The 18193-nt window shown below is 37.6% G+C and overlaps 1 protein-coding gene and 1 non-coding gene across 2 annotated transcripts; both read left to right on the plus strand.

Annotated features, from left to right (window-relative positions):
• The first annotated feature begins 1323 nt into the window (after window positions 1–1323).
• LOC140238276 (uncharacterized) lies at window positions 1324–17806 on the plus strand. The gene is made up of 6 exons (XM_072318212.1): window positions 1324–1403; window positions 4608–4654; window positions 5144–5362; window positions 6908–7049; window positions 7412–7479; window positions 17007–17806. Exons 1-6 carry the CDS (start codon window positions 1324–1326, stop codon window positions 17804–17806), a joined length of 1356 nt encoding a protein of 451 aa, XP_072174313.1.
• Window positions 2139–2212, plus strand: Trnat-agu (transfer RNA threonine (anticodon AGU)). The gene has a single exon. It is a non-coding gene; the product is annotated as a tRNA-Thr (tRNA).
• Window positions 17807–18193: the final 387 nt, after the last annotated feature.

The following is an 18193-nucleotide window of genomic DNA, read 5'->3' on the forward strand; positions in this document are numbered from 1 at the left end:
AGCCAGTTCGGAGATAGCTCATGTGCACATGGGTACAAATGACCTTTCATTTTTCTCAGTTGGTTAGGCACTTCACTCAATTCAAAGTGACATAATCCAGCAGCTTGCCCAACATAGCAATTTATGGAACTCGTATTCTAACAAAGAATGAACCTGTGTAGATGAAGTGACCAGAATGGTTCGTCAATCAACACCTTGGAAAACATATATTTCATTGTGCTGTTTTGAATACATTAACAAACTTTTTCTGTTAACATTGCTAAATACCAGGCTTGCTGTCAGGTGGATGTACTGGCAGGCACCATTTATAAGGATCCATGAATAATCATAGCATTACAGATGCTTATCTCAGTGAAATTAAAAACCAACCTGTCTCTCGGTACAAATGACCTTTTTCTGCTCATGCTCAAACTGGGAACCCCGAACTGGCTAATTTCTTCCACGTGATTCTTGAATTGCGTGCACACTGACATTTATTCACTCTGTCCCATTTTTTGATCCAGTTGCAAGCACTAAAGTTTCAGTTGGTGCAGTTTGAACGGTGATCATCAGCCGACCAATCACTCTACCAATTTATTGTTTGTTTGTTAGTTTGTTTGTATATTTGTTTGCTCGTTTTTCTCGGTTGTGGTAAGGTCTTTATAATCAGCACGCTTGAAAAGATCACCTTAAATGCTGATTTCTCTAACTGACATACGTAAAGTTTTGTTTGAACTTTGGGTTTTTTTCTTTGTGCATGGATCAAAATGATGCAGAATTTTATCTGTGGTCCGATCCACTTCTGTATGACTGTGTCAACGTGTTGATTCATCGAGAGCAGACGACGTAAATAGTTCTCATTACGTCAAACGAGAATGCGCGGGTGCAGAACGAACTCTGCGAGCGTCCAAACTGTGCTGGGACTCCTCACAGAATCCTGATGTGCGTGGGTAACTCAGAAAGCGGGTCGGGAGGAACGTGGAATTACGGGCGTACACGTCTGTCTGTCTTTGGCACAATTCCTTGTCCCTTGTCATTCATAGCAGCATAAGCAGAACTTGCTTTTAGCAAAGGGTCAGAAATCCTTGACATGAATCCCCACTTAATAATCTGCATTGACTAGCTTTTCAGTAAAATTTTCATGTACTCCGGAGCAGCGCCCTTCTAGCATCAGTGAGACAAGTCGGAAATTATATCCATGCCCTTTGTCTCTCAGCTCTCTGACCTGTCGCAGTGCTCATCGTTAGTCGGCCAGGACATATACGTTTTGGATATTCCACATGGTGTAGCATCTGCCAACGGAGTTGAAGGTGTAATCCCAGTCTGTACTTACAAGGGAGTGTCATGGATCCCAGATTTCTTGTTGCCTGTTTGACAATTGCAGCGCTCATCGTTTGCACGGAGAGCCGGAATCCAAGATGCCGGTGAGTGTGACAATAATCATCTCAGATTCCTCCGCACTTACTATCAAACTACGTTAAGTTACTTGAGAAGTGTAGAATATGATAATGAATTCTTATTAACCAATCATCAATAAGACAAATGTGCACAAATTCCACACACAAACTCATGGACTGGAAATTAATGCGGCAGAGGGTTAAAGTTCCGCTGTCCAAACTCCATGGCATTTATAGGCTTTCGTCTTTTCCAAAGTTAATTGCTTATTTAACCGCAGTCTTCTGCCTTTCACCCAACAATACATTCTGCCATAATTCAGTCAGATCACGATTTATTTCTTTATTCTCAGTAGCTCTAAGTCAGCATGTTTTTGTTTTGTTTTTTAAATTCCGTTATCAGTCTATTGTACAACTAAATCTTAGTTATATTAGAATGTACTGATAGTAAGTCTGATTGTATGAACACGATAAAAAAGAAACAACAGTATTTCATCTGTGAAATGTTCAACGTAGAACTCTTGGTAAAATTTGAATTTGAATTGTTTTACAACGCAGTTGTGTACTACAGTGACGGCGAAAAAAACAATCAGTTATCTGGAATTCAACTTCAACTTTAATGTACATGCGATTATATGTATATATATATATATATATATATATATATATATATATATATATATTGAAACAAGGAAGGAAAAACTGACCAGAAACAATTGTAATAATAAATAGCGAAATAGCGTTTGGGACGAACACCGATCTAGGGCTTTCAATAGCTCAGTCGGTAGAGCGCCGGTCTAGTAATCCGGAGGTCTCGGGTTCGAATCCCGATGAAAACCCATTATCTTTGCTCAAAGTTTTCGCTATATATATATATATATATATATATATATATATATGTCCCAATGATTTGCTTACTTTTCATTGCAAAATGAGCCATGAATAATGATGAACCATGTGTATATTTTCGAAAGGGATCATAGCTGATTACTTGTAGCATGCAGAAACGATAAAATGAAAAATAAAATGAAAATTAAATATATATTTACCAATGACTTGAAAAATGAAAATGGAAAAAAAAAAGTTATTGCTCATATAAATCAGTGGATCAAATCAGGTTTTCACTTCGACTATATATTATTGTTACAAATACATTGATGAAATGGGTTATGAAAAGGATTTATATGGTAATTTAACGATTACAAACATACGGAAATATAATGATTTTAATCAGATACCAGAATTGAATATCAAAATTATTTGACAAAGGTTATGAAAATAATACATTACCACTCATGTTAAAATCACCACCTAGAGTGCCTTTGTTAAAATCACCGAGAATGTGTATGTGACCGTTGAAAAAAAAAAATTCCATGGTAATTTTAGGAAGTCTTTAAGACGCTTAATTATTTTCGCTGAAACGACGTGTAAAACTGAATGAAACAAAGAAGAGCAATAATGGTCATGATTGTGATGACCATTATCTATTATGCTGCAATGACGCAACCGCAGCACTCATTACGTCTTCAATAATAGCCTCAGAACCTGTTCGTGACTGCCCGTTTCCATTAACATCCCACTCATCCTCACGTTGCCCGAAAGGTATACCTCCCGCTATTCAATCAACGTCATTACTTTTGGTTTTGCGATCTATTTGTGAATAAAGAAAGAGGTGGAAGAAGATAATTTATTTTATGAAAGAGAAAGTGCATCAACGATGGTACAGCCAGGTACAATTGGATGATACAGGACTGACGACTGTCAATAAAATTTTATTTTGGTGCTCATTTATTTGGACATCACGCAACTCTATGAGCAGATGGTTTCAGTGTCAAGAAACGTGTGGGAGATGTCCCATTCAGATGATTTATCTGCATTATATATAAACTATATGTAAATACAGTATACGATCACCGTATTTAAACACTTAGTTCGAGACGTTTGTTTTATTAATTTCCACTGATAAAAAAGCCTAGAATTACGTACCTCTACAAGTATACTTGTTTTTAGGAACTCGCATATTTAGCAATTCAATGAAATTTTCACAATATATGAATATTGATGAGAAGCGTAAACACACACACACACATGACAAAAGCATGTTGATTTTGATAAAGGTGCTAAACATCGAACCTGATGTTGAGAACATGTTATGGAAAATTTCTACAAAATGGATAAAACCTTTAGAATAATCACAACAATATAGCTTTATGTTGAATTTCACTCTGAACTTTTTATTTGATCTGGTGATAACATTCCCTGTCTTTGGGCTGTTTTGTTGTTGTTGTGGTTGTTGAAAAGTCACACACATCACGTACTATCACATTTTCTTGTTCACCTGCATGGAAGAATTTGTAGTTATAATAATCTTTCGAGCATCGTACTATCTTTGTGGTAAAAATATCGTTACTAATGGTGAAGTATGGCGACACTAAAATACTTTTATTTTGGGTTAGAAATTTGTGATCTTTCATTAAACTTTCTCTATAAGTTCCTGACTGACCGTGTGAGATACCGTCCCGAAATATCAGAGGCTTTGTCGTCGTGATCGAATTATATTAAATGTGCTCTCAGCATAAGGTTCTTCCTGTGGCATGATGTCATCCCTATAGTCAGCTCGTGCAGCCATTATTGATGATGTGATTACCATGACAACAATACAACAGCTCTATCTCGTTCAAAAGACGCGAATAGGAAGTGAGTGTCAGTGTGTGTGTGCGTGTGTGTGTGTAATGTGCATGTAAGTAAGTGTGTGTGTGGAGGGGATGTATCCATCTCGAGATATAGCCAGACAGAAATAAATGAAGCTATGACTATCAGACCATTGTTTATCATATGCGATCAAGATAACTTTATCATTATTATTGACTCGTCTTGAGATTTTTCGTCACCGGTAAGCATTTTCACAATCATATATATCTTTCTTCTTCTTCTTCTGGAGGTGGGGGGGGGGGGGCAGGGGTACATCCATGGAGTCTGATACACGCTGCAGTCTTGTTCCTGAATATTTGATTGATATCCGGAAGTCCGAACGTGATCTAATTGAGAAGGCGCGTTAGAGCTCGATATAAAGACTTATCTCGTCTATGCACTATTCACATTGGTTAGTTCTCCGGGTATTTCAACTCTGCACACAAGGCAAACGAAAAATTCCTGTCGTTACGATCAGCAGGTTCTGCTCATTTAAGTAATTTTTGTATTTTTTGTCTGTTTGTTTGTTTTTGTTTTCTGCAGAACGGCAACTGGAATAGATAGACAAGGCATTGGATGCCCACCTCTAGGTATGTTTTTGTGTTGAATTCCTATCACATCTTGCTTTGACAAAGACACAACCACACACACACACAAACACACACAATCAATCAATCTATCTGTCTATTTATCATTTAGGCCTATATGGTATGTCTTTTTAGTATGCGAACATTCCATATTCCCTTCACTGTAGTACTTGTACTTTCTTTTACATAAAAAGGAGCTAGCTGTCAGATCATTTCTATAGATAATATCGGAACACTTGTATGCAATTTCTTATTCATTTCTAAAAAAAAAAAGAAGCATTGCTTCAAATGAATATGATAATGAATTTCATAAGCCCTGCATTGTACAATCATATGTTTGTTTGGTTTTTTTTTAGGATGGTTATAGCATATAAATAGTACCCACTCACACACACACACTTACGGATTTGAATATTAGAATGTGACCAAAAAAAAAAAAAAAAATAAAACTTATCATGCGATATTAAATAAATTTCTCCTTCATATCGGCAGGCCCGCAGTATAATAGAGAGAAACCGGAGAGACCGGAGCGACCGGAGCGACCAGAGAAACCGGAACCGACGGAGAAACCGGAGCGACCTGAGCTGCCCGAATCAGAGATCGAGCACGAAGAACCGGAGATAGAGGACCCAGACTTCCATAATCTCGGCCGCCCAGACGCCAGCCCTTGCCCACCCGGAGACAAGAAATGCAGGGGCGGCAATTCGAACGGTAAGAAGGATCCACGATATAGAATGCAGCATGATCGCAGTCAACCTAAGGTCCTGATCACACAGAATCTGTTAGGGAAGTATTAGACTTTTTTTTTTTCTACAAAAAAAAGACAACAAAATACTCAAATAATCTAATTAATTCTTTACGTCTTCAGACATATTATTTTGATCCGATTTGATTTTGCTTGAATTCCACAACCAGTATGATTATTTATTTAGACACACACAAAAAAAAAATGAAAAAATTATAATATCTAGGCAAACAGGGAGTGAAAGTGTAAGTACGTAAGTGCAAATATGTTTAAGTTACAATCCTCGGCTCAACTGTCATATCCTTTTACGACGCAGGGCTTCGGGGAAAGCCTTTAGCCTTAACTCGTCGCAACTATATCGCATTCTAATACCGTGGAAAGAACGGGAAGTGTCAATTTTCGTCGTTTCCTTTTCACAAAACCAAACATCCGCTTTTCTTTCTGTCTCCAGTCGCTGTTTAGGCAAAATCCTAAACGTTATTTTCTCTTCACCTGATGTCATTTGCATATAATGAAAATCTCCTTTCTTCCTATCGATTCTAAGAAAACTGTGACATCTTTTAAGCATGGACACCTGCGTTGATAGGATGCCTGTAATTAGTTTAAAAAGAGAGGGAATCCATGGAAATGACATATTACCTTCATTGTTAACTTGAAAAAACGACGTTGTCTGGTACTGCGGTTAGGGGACCCTAATTGGTTCCAACATCAAGATTTTTCTCTACAGTAATACTTAATCAGGAGTCGCAAAACTTGCCATGATTTCTATTAAAAGTTTTGCTTTTATGTGAATGAAACAATGCTATAATTTCATATTTTCGTTATTTTATCATGATCGCTGTGATAGAGCATAAACCATTTTAGCAATATCCCGTTTTTGTCTGAAAGTACGTGTTACATTATAAGTGTAACATTGCATCTGATAAATTCTGTAGATGTATTGTCAAGTGTTAATAATTAATGCTTTAGATCTTACATCAATTTTTTAGTAATAACCCCTAACATATATAGCCATTATATTCTCAGGGCTTGTATACGAAGAAAAAAAAATGCTGATATTCCACATTCAATTAATCATGATTATGTTGTTATCTCTTTCTTGTGTTTATCTTTCTTATAACATCTTTGATTGCCACTGGATTGCCATTAGAACAGATCATTATTATGATAATGGATTATGATACGATGTTAGCGTCAGTCATAATAAATGGTAATGATAACGATAATGATGATGATAATGATGATGATGATAATGATAATAGTAATGATAATTTAGATTACAATGAAATTTTTAGTATTAATATTAGTATTACTTATTATTACTGTTCTTATTATCATTGTCATTGTTATTTTTATCATTGTAATTGTGATAATAATAACAATATACATTCATGCGTTACTGCAGCATAAAAAACAGAATCACAAGCTCGTGATCAAATACCCGGTACGAAATTAAACCACTCTTTCGTCATTATTATTCAGTTTCAGTTCTTTCTTTCTTTCTTTTTCAGGGTCAGTAGGAATGCTCGGTGTTTACAAGGCCGCTGCCTTCATTGGCATGGCCATTCTCATCGCGATAACAGTCACGGTCATCAGCCTCGTGATCTACTGCGTGTGGCGGCGGCGTCGAGATCGTGAACGATCACAGCACAGGTGAGGGTGTAAGAGAAATCGTGGAAGTCAACGCGATCACGACAAATATGTTCTCAATGTTGATCCTGAAGGGAATTTGTAAACGTATCTGAATATGAAGTACCGTTATAATCACATGATATAATTATGTATTGCAATTTGAGAATGCAGCTTTGCACTGCAAATTTAACTTCCTATTCTCCGCACCATTGCAGATCGAATTTCGTCAATCATTTGACTGATTTAAGCGAACATTTATTCATAATCTTATCACGACGTTGCGTCGTTTGAATGAGTATGTTTGTTTTTGCTGTGCTTGGTTAATTTCCCCCTTGCTGTTGCTTTGTAACATTACTAGCGCATTTCCTTTTTCTTTGCAACAGTTTCACGCTTCCTCATGCACATAACGGATACGCCACGCCAGGAGAAAAGTGCGCAGCAGGTGGCAACGGTAAGATATGAGGGTTTTATTTCTCTGATCCCTCTCCCCATTTTACGCTGCCAAGCCTTACTCTCCCTGTAATATGCTTTGCTTCCTTTTTGTTTTAAAGCAACAATCTTCTATATAAAGCTACCCTCAGCAAAATAAACCTTTTTAATATCCATAGTGACGAATACATTCATGACATTGGTTTAAAAACAGAGGGACAGAGAGGTATAGGCTTTGATCCATTGTTAACTTTGTGTTCACCAAACAGAAAGTTTGGCATGCCAGCTTCAAGACAACTATACCTTTTGTGTATAAAACTGATGTTGTTTTGCTTGAATTCAACGTGGAATATTTTATTGAGATAGCGTATCCATTATCCTTTTCTTCAAAAGTGTGCACAGTTATTCACCAGTGACAAATTTTCTTAAATTGCGTAGTTTCCTCCAGGTCAAATGCAGTCGGTTTTTTTTTTTTCCATTTTTTGAAAGTCATGTGTGATTAACAAAATGTAAATTAAAACAGTGATTATGAATGATACATTTCTCATGGTAACTCACATATATATATATTAACAATTGTCAATCTTTATATAAAATCTCAAATACGTTGCAAAATATTGAAAAGCACATTCATTCAAACCAAGTCTTGTCGTTTCAAAACCTACATAAGGTATTTTCTGTATTGCTACGCATTCAAAGAAAACAAAGATCTATTTATGAATGAAATAGTTCATAACAGATTTACATCACGGCAACAAATACAGAGAAACACAAGCACTTAACCCGAATTCTCTTCTGCTTATACTTTAAAGGGGGACTGAAGTTTACTGGCAAATATGAAAATAAAGATTATAGAATACTAGAACAAACAAATATAATTATGACCTTTGATTCCATTCCCAGAGGATTTTTAGGAGCTCATTGTGCTGAACAATGCCGAAAATTTACAACATACTTCATTTTGTTGCAATCTGTGGAATATATAAAGGAGTATTCAAAGCATAGAGAGTAATAACATGTTAATAAAATACACGATGGATGTGTTCAAATACGTATGAAATCGTCCATACAACTCTCAGAGAAAAGTAAAGCCAAACGTTGTTTGGAAAAAAAAAAATATCAACGCTCAGCCGTTCAGCGAATACGGAGGTAGGATTATCAGGGGAGATGGTAATGTTGTCATAATGAGAAACAAAATTCTAAATTTAGCCAAGACATCGATACCCATATTATGACAGGGAGTGTTCAATGTACTAATCTCCGATACTCGTTTGATAGCTGCCAAAGTAATACGCCTTTAATCCAACAGAGGTCGACCGTATTACTGTGATTTCCCGGGAACTATCAATTAGACTCGCTGACGTTCGAGGCGATTGAATGATTGAGGGATGGGAAACAGAAAGGAAGAGGAGGGAGAGGACAGACAGAGGAAAGTGACTTGCTCGCATTCAAGTCGAGTCAGTGATTGCGTGATGAAAGAAGAGGAAGGCAGGAAGAGCGAAAGAACGACATACACAGAGAGGGGAGTAGATGAATCGGTTAAATTCCAGTCGATAACGTGATTAAGCAGTAAGAGGGAGACGAAAGAGAGAATACAGCTTAATTACACAGTACGGATTTTCTTTTCTCCTCGTCTGTCCTTTACGTGACAAATCTTGTAAACGGCTGATGCTTTCTCAAAGAGTGGCGGTGTGCAGAAATCTAATTTGTTTAGTTTTGTTGAGTAAATTCAACAGCGAAGTTATTATCGTACAGTGTAAACGTCAAACATGCATGGCGAGTATCCCTTTGCATCCCAGTACCAAATTCAACGAATTTCGTTATTTGAACGTTCATCAAATGGATTCTTATATCACTATGAAGCTTTGCTTCCATACTCTTGAAAAATACATAATCACGAGTTCTTTTTTTAACATTTGTGCACATATGTAAACAATACGAGACCAGGCAAATAGCGTGTTCGTCACACATATTGCAATAAATTGGTAAGATGTTTCGAGTTGTTAACACAAATCAAGCACCAACATACACACGTCTCTCTCTCCCTCTCTCTCTCTCTATATATATATACAATATCAGGTTATGTTCAAATTTTATATTCCTTGTTCATATGTTCATGTCTACTTAATTTAACAATGAGATGAAGAGTAATAATAATGATAGTACCAATGATAGCAATCAAATATGTAACTATTCATTATAAAGAAAAAAACTTACAACAACCGCGCGCTATGTTTCATCTCGCTTATGCTTGTATATCGCCAAAAAATAATGTGATAGAAACAAATCCTTGCGCTGCATTGATATAGTACGCCGGATGAGAATAAAATTCTGTAGAATTTGTTGAAGCAGCCAAAGATAGAGTGCCGGCGTTTGAAAATAGAATGGAAGAGAATAGATCAGCGGCATTATGACATGGGAAGTCGCACCAAGTTTCTGCCTTGCATGATGTTGCCTGTTTACGTCAGTTGACATCCTCGTCTAACACAGAAGTTGAACTCTTGACAAGCGTGACACAATTTGCGTCAGTGATAGATCAGCGAGGGATTTCAGCCTAAATGAGCGCACCACAACGTTCTTCCTGCCCCCTATACATCTCGAATCTATTTATACGCCATTACGTAATCTTCCCTCCCCATGCAAAGTGGAATATTGACTTTGAGTACCCGTTGTCATAAAGTAAGGTCTGACGCAGATGATTATACGAATCCTGCACTCCTTTGTGAACATTTTATACACTCTTAAATCATGAAGCAAAATATCGCCTCTTGGTCATTGCCAAACGGTTAGTTGTACAAAAAGAAACTTTACCTGGTATACCACAAGGAGTTAAGATGGTCTTATTGTTATAAATGTTACCTTTAGAGGATTTACAAATTGAAAGTGCTATATCTATTCTGAACTACGATACAAAGCTCAAAATGTTAGTTTTAAAATAGTCACAGAATATCAGATTGCTATATTTCAAACTGAAGTTTGTTTGTTGTTGTTTTTTTTGGAAAAAAAAAGGTTTGTATGTCAATAAATGTATGATACCTTGCCTGTTCTGCTCACACCCCGACCACGTAGGACAAAAATCATTGACTTAAAAGGGGATGAGCTCAACGAGGGAAACAGTTTAGTATTCAAAACTGAAGTTTTTGGGAAAAAAGAAACAGCCTTGTATGTCAATAAGTTTTATTGATATATTGCCTGTTGTGCTCACACGCTGACCACGTAGAACAAACATAATTGAGTAGGGTTTGAGTAGAACGAGGGAGACACTTTTGTTTCCAAAGTGACTCTTAACTCTGATTGGCAGTTTGCTGAAAAATCGGGAACGCGAGCTAATGAGGCACATCCTGTGGTCAGGTTCGCTCGGTGAATAATTGGAGCCTCCGCGAAACGAACTATGAATAACGCAAGTTTTTAAAGGTGTCACACCCCTCCAGAGAAAAGCAGGACAATGATTTTGACTTTCACTAGTATATACCCCAAGTGGTCAAAACATGTACCACTGCGTACATCATGTCAAGTGAGACCAAAAGTAGAGCTAGATGTTCTGCTATGACATTGATATGAGATTTCATGTGATTGATTTATTGGTTTTTGTTTCATGATACTGCACAACTCAATTTTGATGAGGACACAGACAACGAAGTCACACGCAATGTGAAAACAACGTGTAAGAAACGAATGATAAAGATTTAAAACCGACGACCGAAAGCACAAACAAATACGATTAATTAGAGGTGCGCATTAAGCTTGATATGCATACAGCAGACAATGTTTTCAATAGGGTTGGCGCCAAATGGCCTTTGAAATGATTATGGAAAGCAGAAAAGGTAACATTGATCTTGTTTCAAAATGGTTAACGAGTTCTAAATCAATCGTTTAAAATACTTAAGTGAACTATTTCACAAAATCAAAGACATTGTCTAGTGTCTCTAATTTCTTGTGAAACTTTCATAATATTCATGATTCGCAAGTCATCCTAATCGAATAATTATGTACGAATTAGAACAAGTGTGAGCATTTTAAGACCTTAAAAATCGCGAAACAACCGAGATGCCCTTTCCAGATTTTAAGATTGAATTTGCCTGAATATTCAATTCACGTCATCATCGACGAATATATGCCTTAATCAAGGAACGCGATCGCACTTAAGTAATATGAATCGACGCAAGAACTTATAATTCGAAGTAGTCACTGTAACCATGGTAACGAAAGTGAAAACGTCAAGATGGTGTAAAAAGGTCGCTGACTTTCTCCATGGCACGAGTTTGTGGTGGTAGGCGTAAAAAGATTGGCGTGAGATTAGATAACCTGCTTTGAGAAGGAAAAGCCGATGATACTATACAAATCTTAGTCCTCCCCCACCCTACCCCTGGTCTTTTTATAATGTTGTTTAAGTACGAGTATTTTACTTGATCATAATACAGAAGATATGAGAGATAAAATATAAACTGATTTCCATTCATATGTTTCATATTATGCTCATGGAGAGGGTCAAATATACATTTAAACCTGTGGAAAATCGTGCTGAAGCTTCCAAAGGTTGACAAAGATTTAAATCATCACACGAAAGAAATATGAAGAGCGGTTATCGCGGTTATTATTATTGTTATTATTATCATTATTATTATTATTATTATTATTATTATTATTAGTAGTAGTAGTAGTAGTAGTAGTAGTATCATTATAATATTAATGATAATAATAATAATAATAATAATCATTATTATTATTATTATTATTTTTTTTTTATCTCTTCGTCTTTCAGTCACTAATATCAATATTACATTATTCAAAATCAGAACATAAATTAATTTTTTTCTAAAGAAAATGACTAGGTCATGTGCAGTGTAACAAGGCTCTTAAAATCGTGCCAATTCTGAGCACTTAGTAATGAGTGAGTTTATCTTCATGACAGTCAATGAAAGCCTGAAACACAAATACCAGTTTACTGAACGCTTACAGAACGCTCAGTGACGAATGAGCACAGTCTGGCTTTAGCTAATTCTAAGGCAAATGATGATTTTGTGAAGAGCGTTTTCTAACTAAAAGCGTTTCGTGTTGGCATGAATTCAATGCTGTTGGTTGGCTGGTTGGTTTACTTCCTTATTTCTGGAAGGACTATTTTCTGCATTTTCTGCAAATAATACTTGATCATCTTATATCAAAATATTGACAAAAAATATTAATTGCAGGAAGGGCTAATGTAATGAAGTACAGAATTACAAAAAAAAAAAATAACTCAAAAACTCAAAACAAACATATAGACCTACAGTATGTCCCCCAAAAATACGATCAGATTTTCGCATTGATAACACCCATGATTAAATTGTCTAAATGCTACTTCAGAGTCTTAAAATATAACATCTTAGTGCTATTTTGCAGAAAACCCCATTCAATTTGGTTAAACGGTCACAAAGAAATGGGGATTGTTGTAAAGCATGTCATGAGTCTGATTCTTCCAAGTTTAGCACTTCGATGCTCTTGTGTGTGAATACAATAGACAGAACTTGGAGGGAAGAGACTTCTGACATCCTCTACAAAACTCCTCATTTCTCTTTGACCACTGAAGCAAATCGGATGGGGTTTTCTGTAAAGTGTGGGCAATGAGTTATAGTTTCATACCTTGAATTTGTATTTAGATTGATTCACTATTAGATATCATTGAGGAGGGTCCCGTTGTATACATATATATGAAGAGTTTGTTTGCAAAAACCAATAAGTCCATTTTTGAAGATTTTGAAGTACGATCTCTGTCATAAAGTACAAAATAATACCTTTTAAATGATATATCGGACACTACATATAAAGGTATATTCTTGAAGTTATGGTCAAAAGAAGCAACAATTTTCTTATTATTCTCTTTATTTTTCTTGACCTTTAATCGCAAATATCTCCATTTGGCAAATATGGACTTATCGGTTTTTGCAAACAAACTCTTCATATATTTATTTATTTATTTATTTTATTTTTTTTTTTGGGGGGGGGGGACATGTGGTAAAGATAAATTTCATTTGAGTTTGAGTTTCATTGTGGAAGAACACAATTATCGGTACATTTAGAATGAATATATTCCCACAATACATTTTAAACACCAAGATATTGCAGAATTCATGGTTTAATGTGGATCTTAAAGCTTGTTACTTCAACAGAGGGAAAATTGGTGTAAGCTTTGATTCTGTCATGGCAGTACAAGGTGTTTTGAATCTTGATGACCCAAACTTATGATATTATGCAGTTATATCTGGGGTTAACCTTTGCCAAACTCACATGAATGTTTTCCTCATTTCAGGCGGCCTGCGGGTTATGGCGGGTTTATTAATGCCATTTTTACCTGGCATCGATATCGCTGATATTTCGTCGGCAGATAAATATCAGATGATCACGTGGATCATGATATCAGTGCCAGGATAAGCCACTAGGCCGCCGTACAACCTTATAGAGATGATATCAGATACACGTCATATTAAGGGCATGTTAAGAAGGAAAAGAAGAAGAAAGAGAGATAACACCCCCCCCCCCAAAAAAAGGAAAAAAAAGATAGGGCTGTGGGTAAGGCCTATCATCCTTCACACATCTTTCACATCTGTCGCGTCACGTACCAAGGAACGTTTTTCTATATAAGGAATATGTCGGCCACCGCAGGATAGTGATCCAGTTCGGTGATTGCCAATTGTTATTAAAGTGCGCCCTCGTAGGTTTTTTGAAGACCAGGTCAAGCAAAGAGTTTGCAATGAGAAGGTATCAGTCAGTCCGCAGCACATACGCTAATGAGCCGATCCGGCAAGATTTATTCAGCACTCTCGTTGACGATCTTTGCGTTCGAAAGGTGTCTCGTCGTGCGAGATTTTGCGAGACTTTGATAGGGCTATGTTTTTCACAGTGTAGCGACTTGTACATACATTCGTCATGGCTACAAGTCACGGTAAATTGTTTTCCAGACTTTGATCTTTATTTTGATACTAAATTTGCCTATAACATCAGATCTTATCATGACTATATAATCAGTTGAATTTGCGTAAATTTTACCTGATTTTCACGGAAGATTTTGTCGTCTAAAGTTCTTTTTTGGTTCCTGACCGGATTAAGAAACGGTTGTTTCTGATTTTGGCTTTTTCGTAGAGAGGAAACTTAGATGCTCATCATATATTGGAGTCAAGGAGACGCAAGCATGATTTATACTAGTTTTTGTCTGTAAAATTCACTCCTAAGCCGGAAGTATGCTCCGCACAAAGTGTACAGTGGCGCGAAAGAGCTCTCTCATTGGACAGTGCGTGCGTTCAGCGCTTGAACTACACGCGTGCCAAGAAACCGCAAGTGGCATGAAACCGTTATGTAGCAGCGCAATGACGTAATGCAAGCGCTGAGTGCAGGCGCTGTCCAATGAGAGAGCTTACTCTTGAGATTGCACGGTTTCAAGCTGATCAGCACTGACATCGATGTATATTTTACTGGTTCCTGACCGGATGAAGCAACAAATTGTCAAGATATTTACATGGATACAAAGATTAGGAGATGGACTACCAAATAAAGCATTTTCATTGAGACGCAAGGTGAATTTGGTATTTTTTTGACGTCTTGAAAGTGTACTGCACGAATTACTTTTTTCATCATTTTTCAAGCTCAAATTACGCTATGATATTTTTCATTTACAATAATTTGAGTAACATGTGACGATAGTTTACATATTTTCCTTGAATTTGATACCAAATTTGTGACCATAAGGTGTATTTTTGTTGCCGAAAGCCCAAGGACAAAATCCCCTTACGCAGCTCATTACGTATGCAAGCCTAAAGCGGGCTTGCATACGAGTTGAATAAATACGAGCGAATTATCGGGTGCTGCGGACTGACTGGTATGTAGTGAGAAAAATCTCTTTGAAGCCGAGGGACCAGCCTATAGAGCGCCCTCGTCGTGGGCTTTACGCCAACACCACCACCAACAAAAATCAAACGAACAAATTATGATCTTATAGTATCAGGAGTTTTTCACTTATTCTTATATTTCGCGTTTCAAAGTCCAATCAATATTTTGACTTATTTCAACAAGAAAACAATCCTAACAGACTCCCATGAGACAAGGAAAGCTGATTTAATAAGCAAAGAGTCAAAATATAACAATGTTGAAATACTTGTTCTGTGGACGAGATTAGCTGATTAAGCACATATTCTCTATATCCATGGTAAAACTTACTTTGGCAGAAAATATTCCATTCCGTAATGACGATGCCTTTGTTTACTATATACAATATCAATCTGCGAATCGTGCTGCTGCTATACTGATTTATACAAAAGAAAATGAAACAATGATAAAGGCTGGTAATAAACTAACATCACCATGGCAAGCCACGGTTTCATCTCGGGTTTATAACGACTTCAGTTCTTTATTAGACCATATTTTATGACGTGTTGCTATCTTTGGCATATCAATGTGGTTTGAAATGATAACGATTATCCGATGTTAGGAGTGCAAGTTGAAGGCTACACTTTTTTCTTATACTTTCGTCGCAGTCTTCTTGTTTGACGTTCAGAAAAGCTTCATGACATGCTAAGAGAAACAGCTTGCCTTTCTCGCAATACGCACATGACAGTGCATGGAAGTCACCATACCGAAAATGCAAGCAAATTTCCACATAATGATCAAATTATGAAAACATATACAGTAAAATGGCTCCTCCATCTCGTCACATCGGAAGTTGTTGGATTGTAAGGTTTTGTGATAAATCTACAAACCGTGTTAATGAAAGATATGCCTTTCAAGTAAGCATATTTGGAAATGTAATTGCATTTCCTTTCAACCAACAGTAATGCGCTAATACACCAATGTATGTAGGCATGTGAATAAGGAACAGCAGGGACAACACTTCGAATGACGTTTGAAGAAAAACAGTCAGAGGCAAATTTGACATGGACAGTCTTTCCTGAACAATTACGATGGGAAAGAGTCCAAATTTTTCCCCTCTTCTTCCTTTGTGTCTCTTCCCACCTCCCTGGTGTTCCTTATATCAGTGCTGATCTGAAGGTTGGTCATACAATTCATTGAGCCTCGTAGTTTGTTATTTCTATCTCATGACTGACTAGCAGCAGATTCTTCCCCCTCCCTCCCCCACCTTCCACCCCCCCCCCCCCATGAAGAATTGCCGTAATACTAAATGTAGTGCCTAATTATTGCATAACGGTTTAATCATCGAGCGTTGTTGAGAAATTGTTTTTCTGCTGTGGTTGAAAAGACCCACTACGACCTATAATAAGAAGCAATGTTCTTGCAACTCTTCTTCATCTAATTTTGTAATAAAACTCACAATTTGCACGGAAGTAGACCCTACTTCTTTGCAAGTAGATTATAATCTTTGAGATTTATTCTTGAAATATGTTGGAATGCTTCCCTACAGTCATTGAAGTATCTATAGTGATGCAATAAAAAAAAAAACCCGATTCCTTCATATTAGACAAAAAGAAGACAATAAAGAATAAATTTGTTGGCTATTATTGCAACTGATTGATAAATTGCCTGTCATCGTAGTCTTTCGTTCCTCTTTTTCTTTTTGCATTTTAGGAGCTGTGTGTACATGTGCCAACCCCATACAGCCATGCTGCCAGCCTGCCGAAGGTAAGAAAGGACAACACGGGGACACCAACATCTCGCAACATCACCATTACGCCGGACCAACCCACCACGTACCAGCACAGACCACGCAGACAGGTCGTACACCTCACGCCATACCGTACGCAAAGTCCGAGGCCTTCCCGATCCGCAGCGCAGACAACACTGCAGACAACGGCGCCAGTAGAAGGAACGATGGCGGCAATGTAGGGGGCTACATGGGTTTGATCAAGGGAAGACCTGAAGGGGATGTTCACCATCCCTTCCCGCCGAGCCAACCGCGGCAGGGTTTGACGCAGGCTGTCAACCACGAGTATCACCTGCCGCATCACCATGGCTCTATGGTTGGGACTACTCGTGTGGTGGACACACCACATCAAGTGCAGCGCGCCCCCACCGGCTGTGGCAGCTCCGCCCAGCATCCGCCAGAAGATCCGTACTACTTCAAATTGAACGAGGGCCAGCAGATGGCGCCGCCACAGCCTCGGCCGCTCCAGGATCGCAACATACCCGACGTCATAGCCAACCGACCCGTCATGAACACAGACACAGCGATGACTAATGACGGTCGATACGAACACATCAGCGACCACTCGCTGCAAAAGAACCAAGCTCAAAAGTACGACACCATCTTTGTTCAGGATGGTAAAAATCACAGGTCACGTGTCGGCAGCGTGGACAGAAACCTGGATGGCGATGAGAGCTACGACAAACTGGACCGTTCAAAGCAATTCCACATGCACTTGAGTTAAGGCCCAGACAAACAGGCGTGAATAACATCCTTCCACATTCCACGCGCTGTCATGCTGTGGTTCGAGGCCAGCTTGTAGAAATATTTATATTAGATAAAATATATCAACATGCAAAAAGAAATAATACACGGAGAGATTTAAACAAAAATTGGAGGAGCAAAGAGTTTTGCCAGCTACAAACAAACAATACTATACAGTTCGCCAGCAGAGTTTACTATATAATAATAATATGAGTTAGTCTGAATAAAGGTGAGCTGAAAAGATGATTGCCGTGAAGATTCGACCAAGCAGCCACTCATGTATAGACTGAGGCAACGTGAACTTTGGTCATGCCAATCAAAGACGTGTCAAACGTGTCAACAACTACTACTGTGCAGTTTAGATTTC

The sequence above is a fragment of the Diadema setosum genome, chromosome 14 (assembly GCF_964275005.1).
Source record: "Diadema setosum chromosome 14, eeDiaSeto1, whole genome shotgun sequence".
In the NCBI taxonomy this organism is placed as follows: domain Eukaryota; kingdom Metazoa; phylum Echinodermata; class Echinoidea; order Diadematoida; family Diadematidae; genus Diadema; species Diadema setosum.

Bases quoted from the DNA above. Each gene is read 5' to 3' on its own strand.
- LOC140238276 (XM_072318212.1), top strand. From the start codon at position 1,324: ATGGATCCCAGATTTCTTGTTGCCTGTTTGACAATTGCAGCGCTCATC. The intron at 1,404-4,607 runs GTGAGTGTGACA...TGTTTTCTGCAG, and splicing joins AGCCGGAATCCAAGATGCCG to AACGGCAACTGGAATAGATA. The intron at 7,480-17,006 runs GTAAGATATGAG...TTTGCATTTTAG, and splicing joins GTGCGCAGCAGGTGGCAACG to GAGCTGTGTGTACATGTGCC.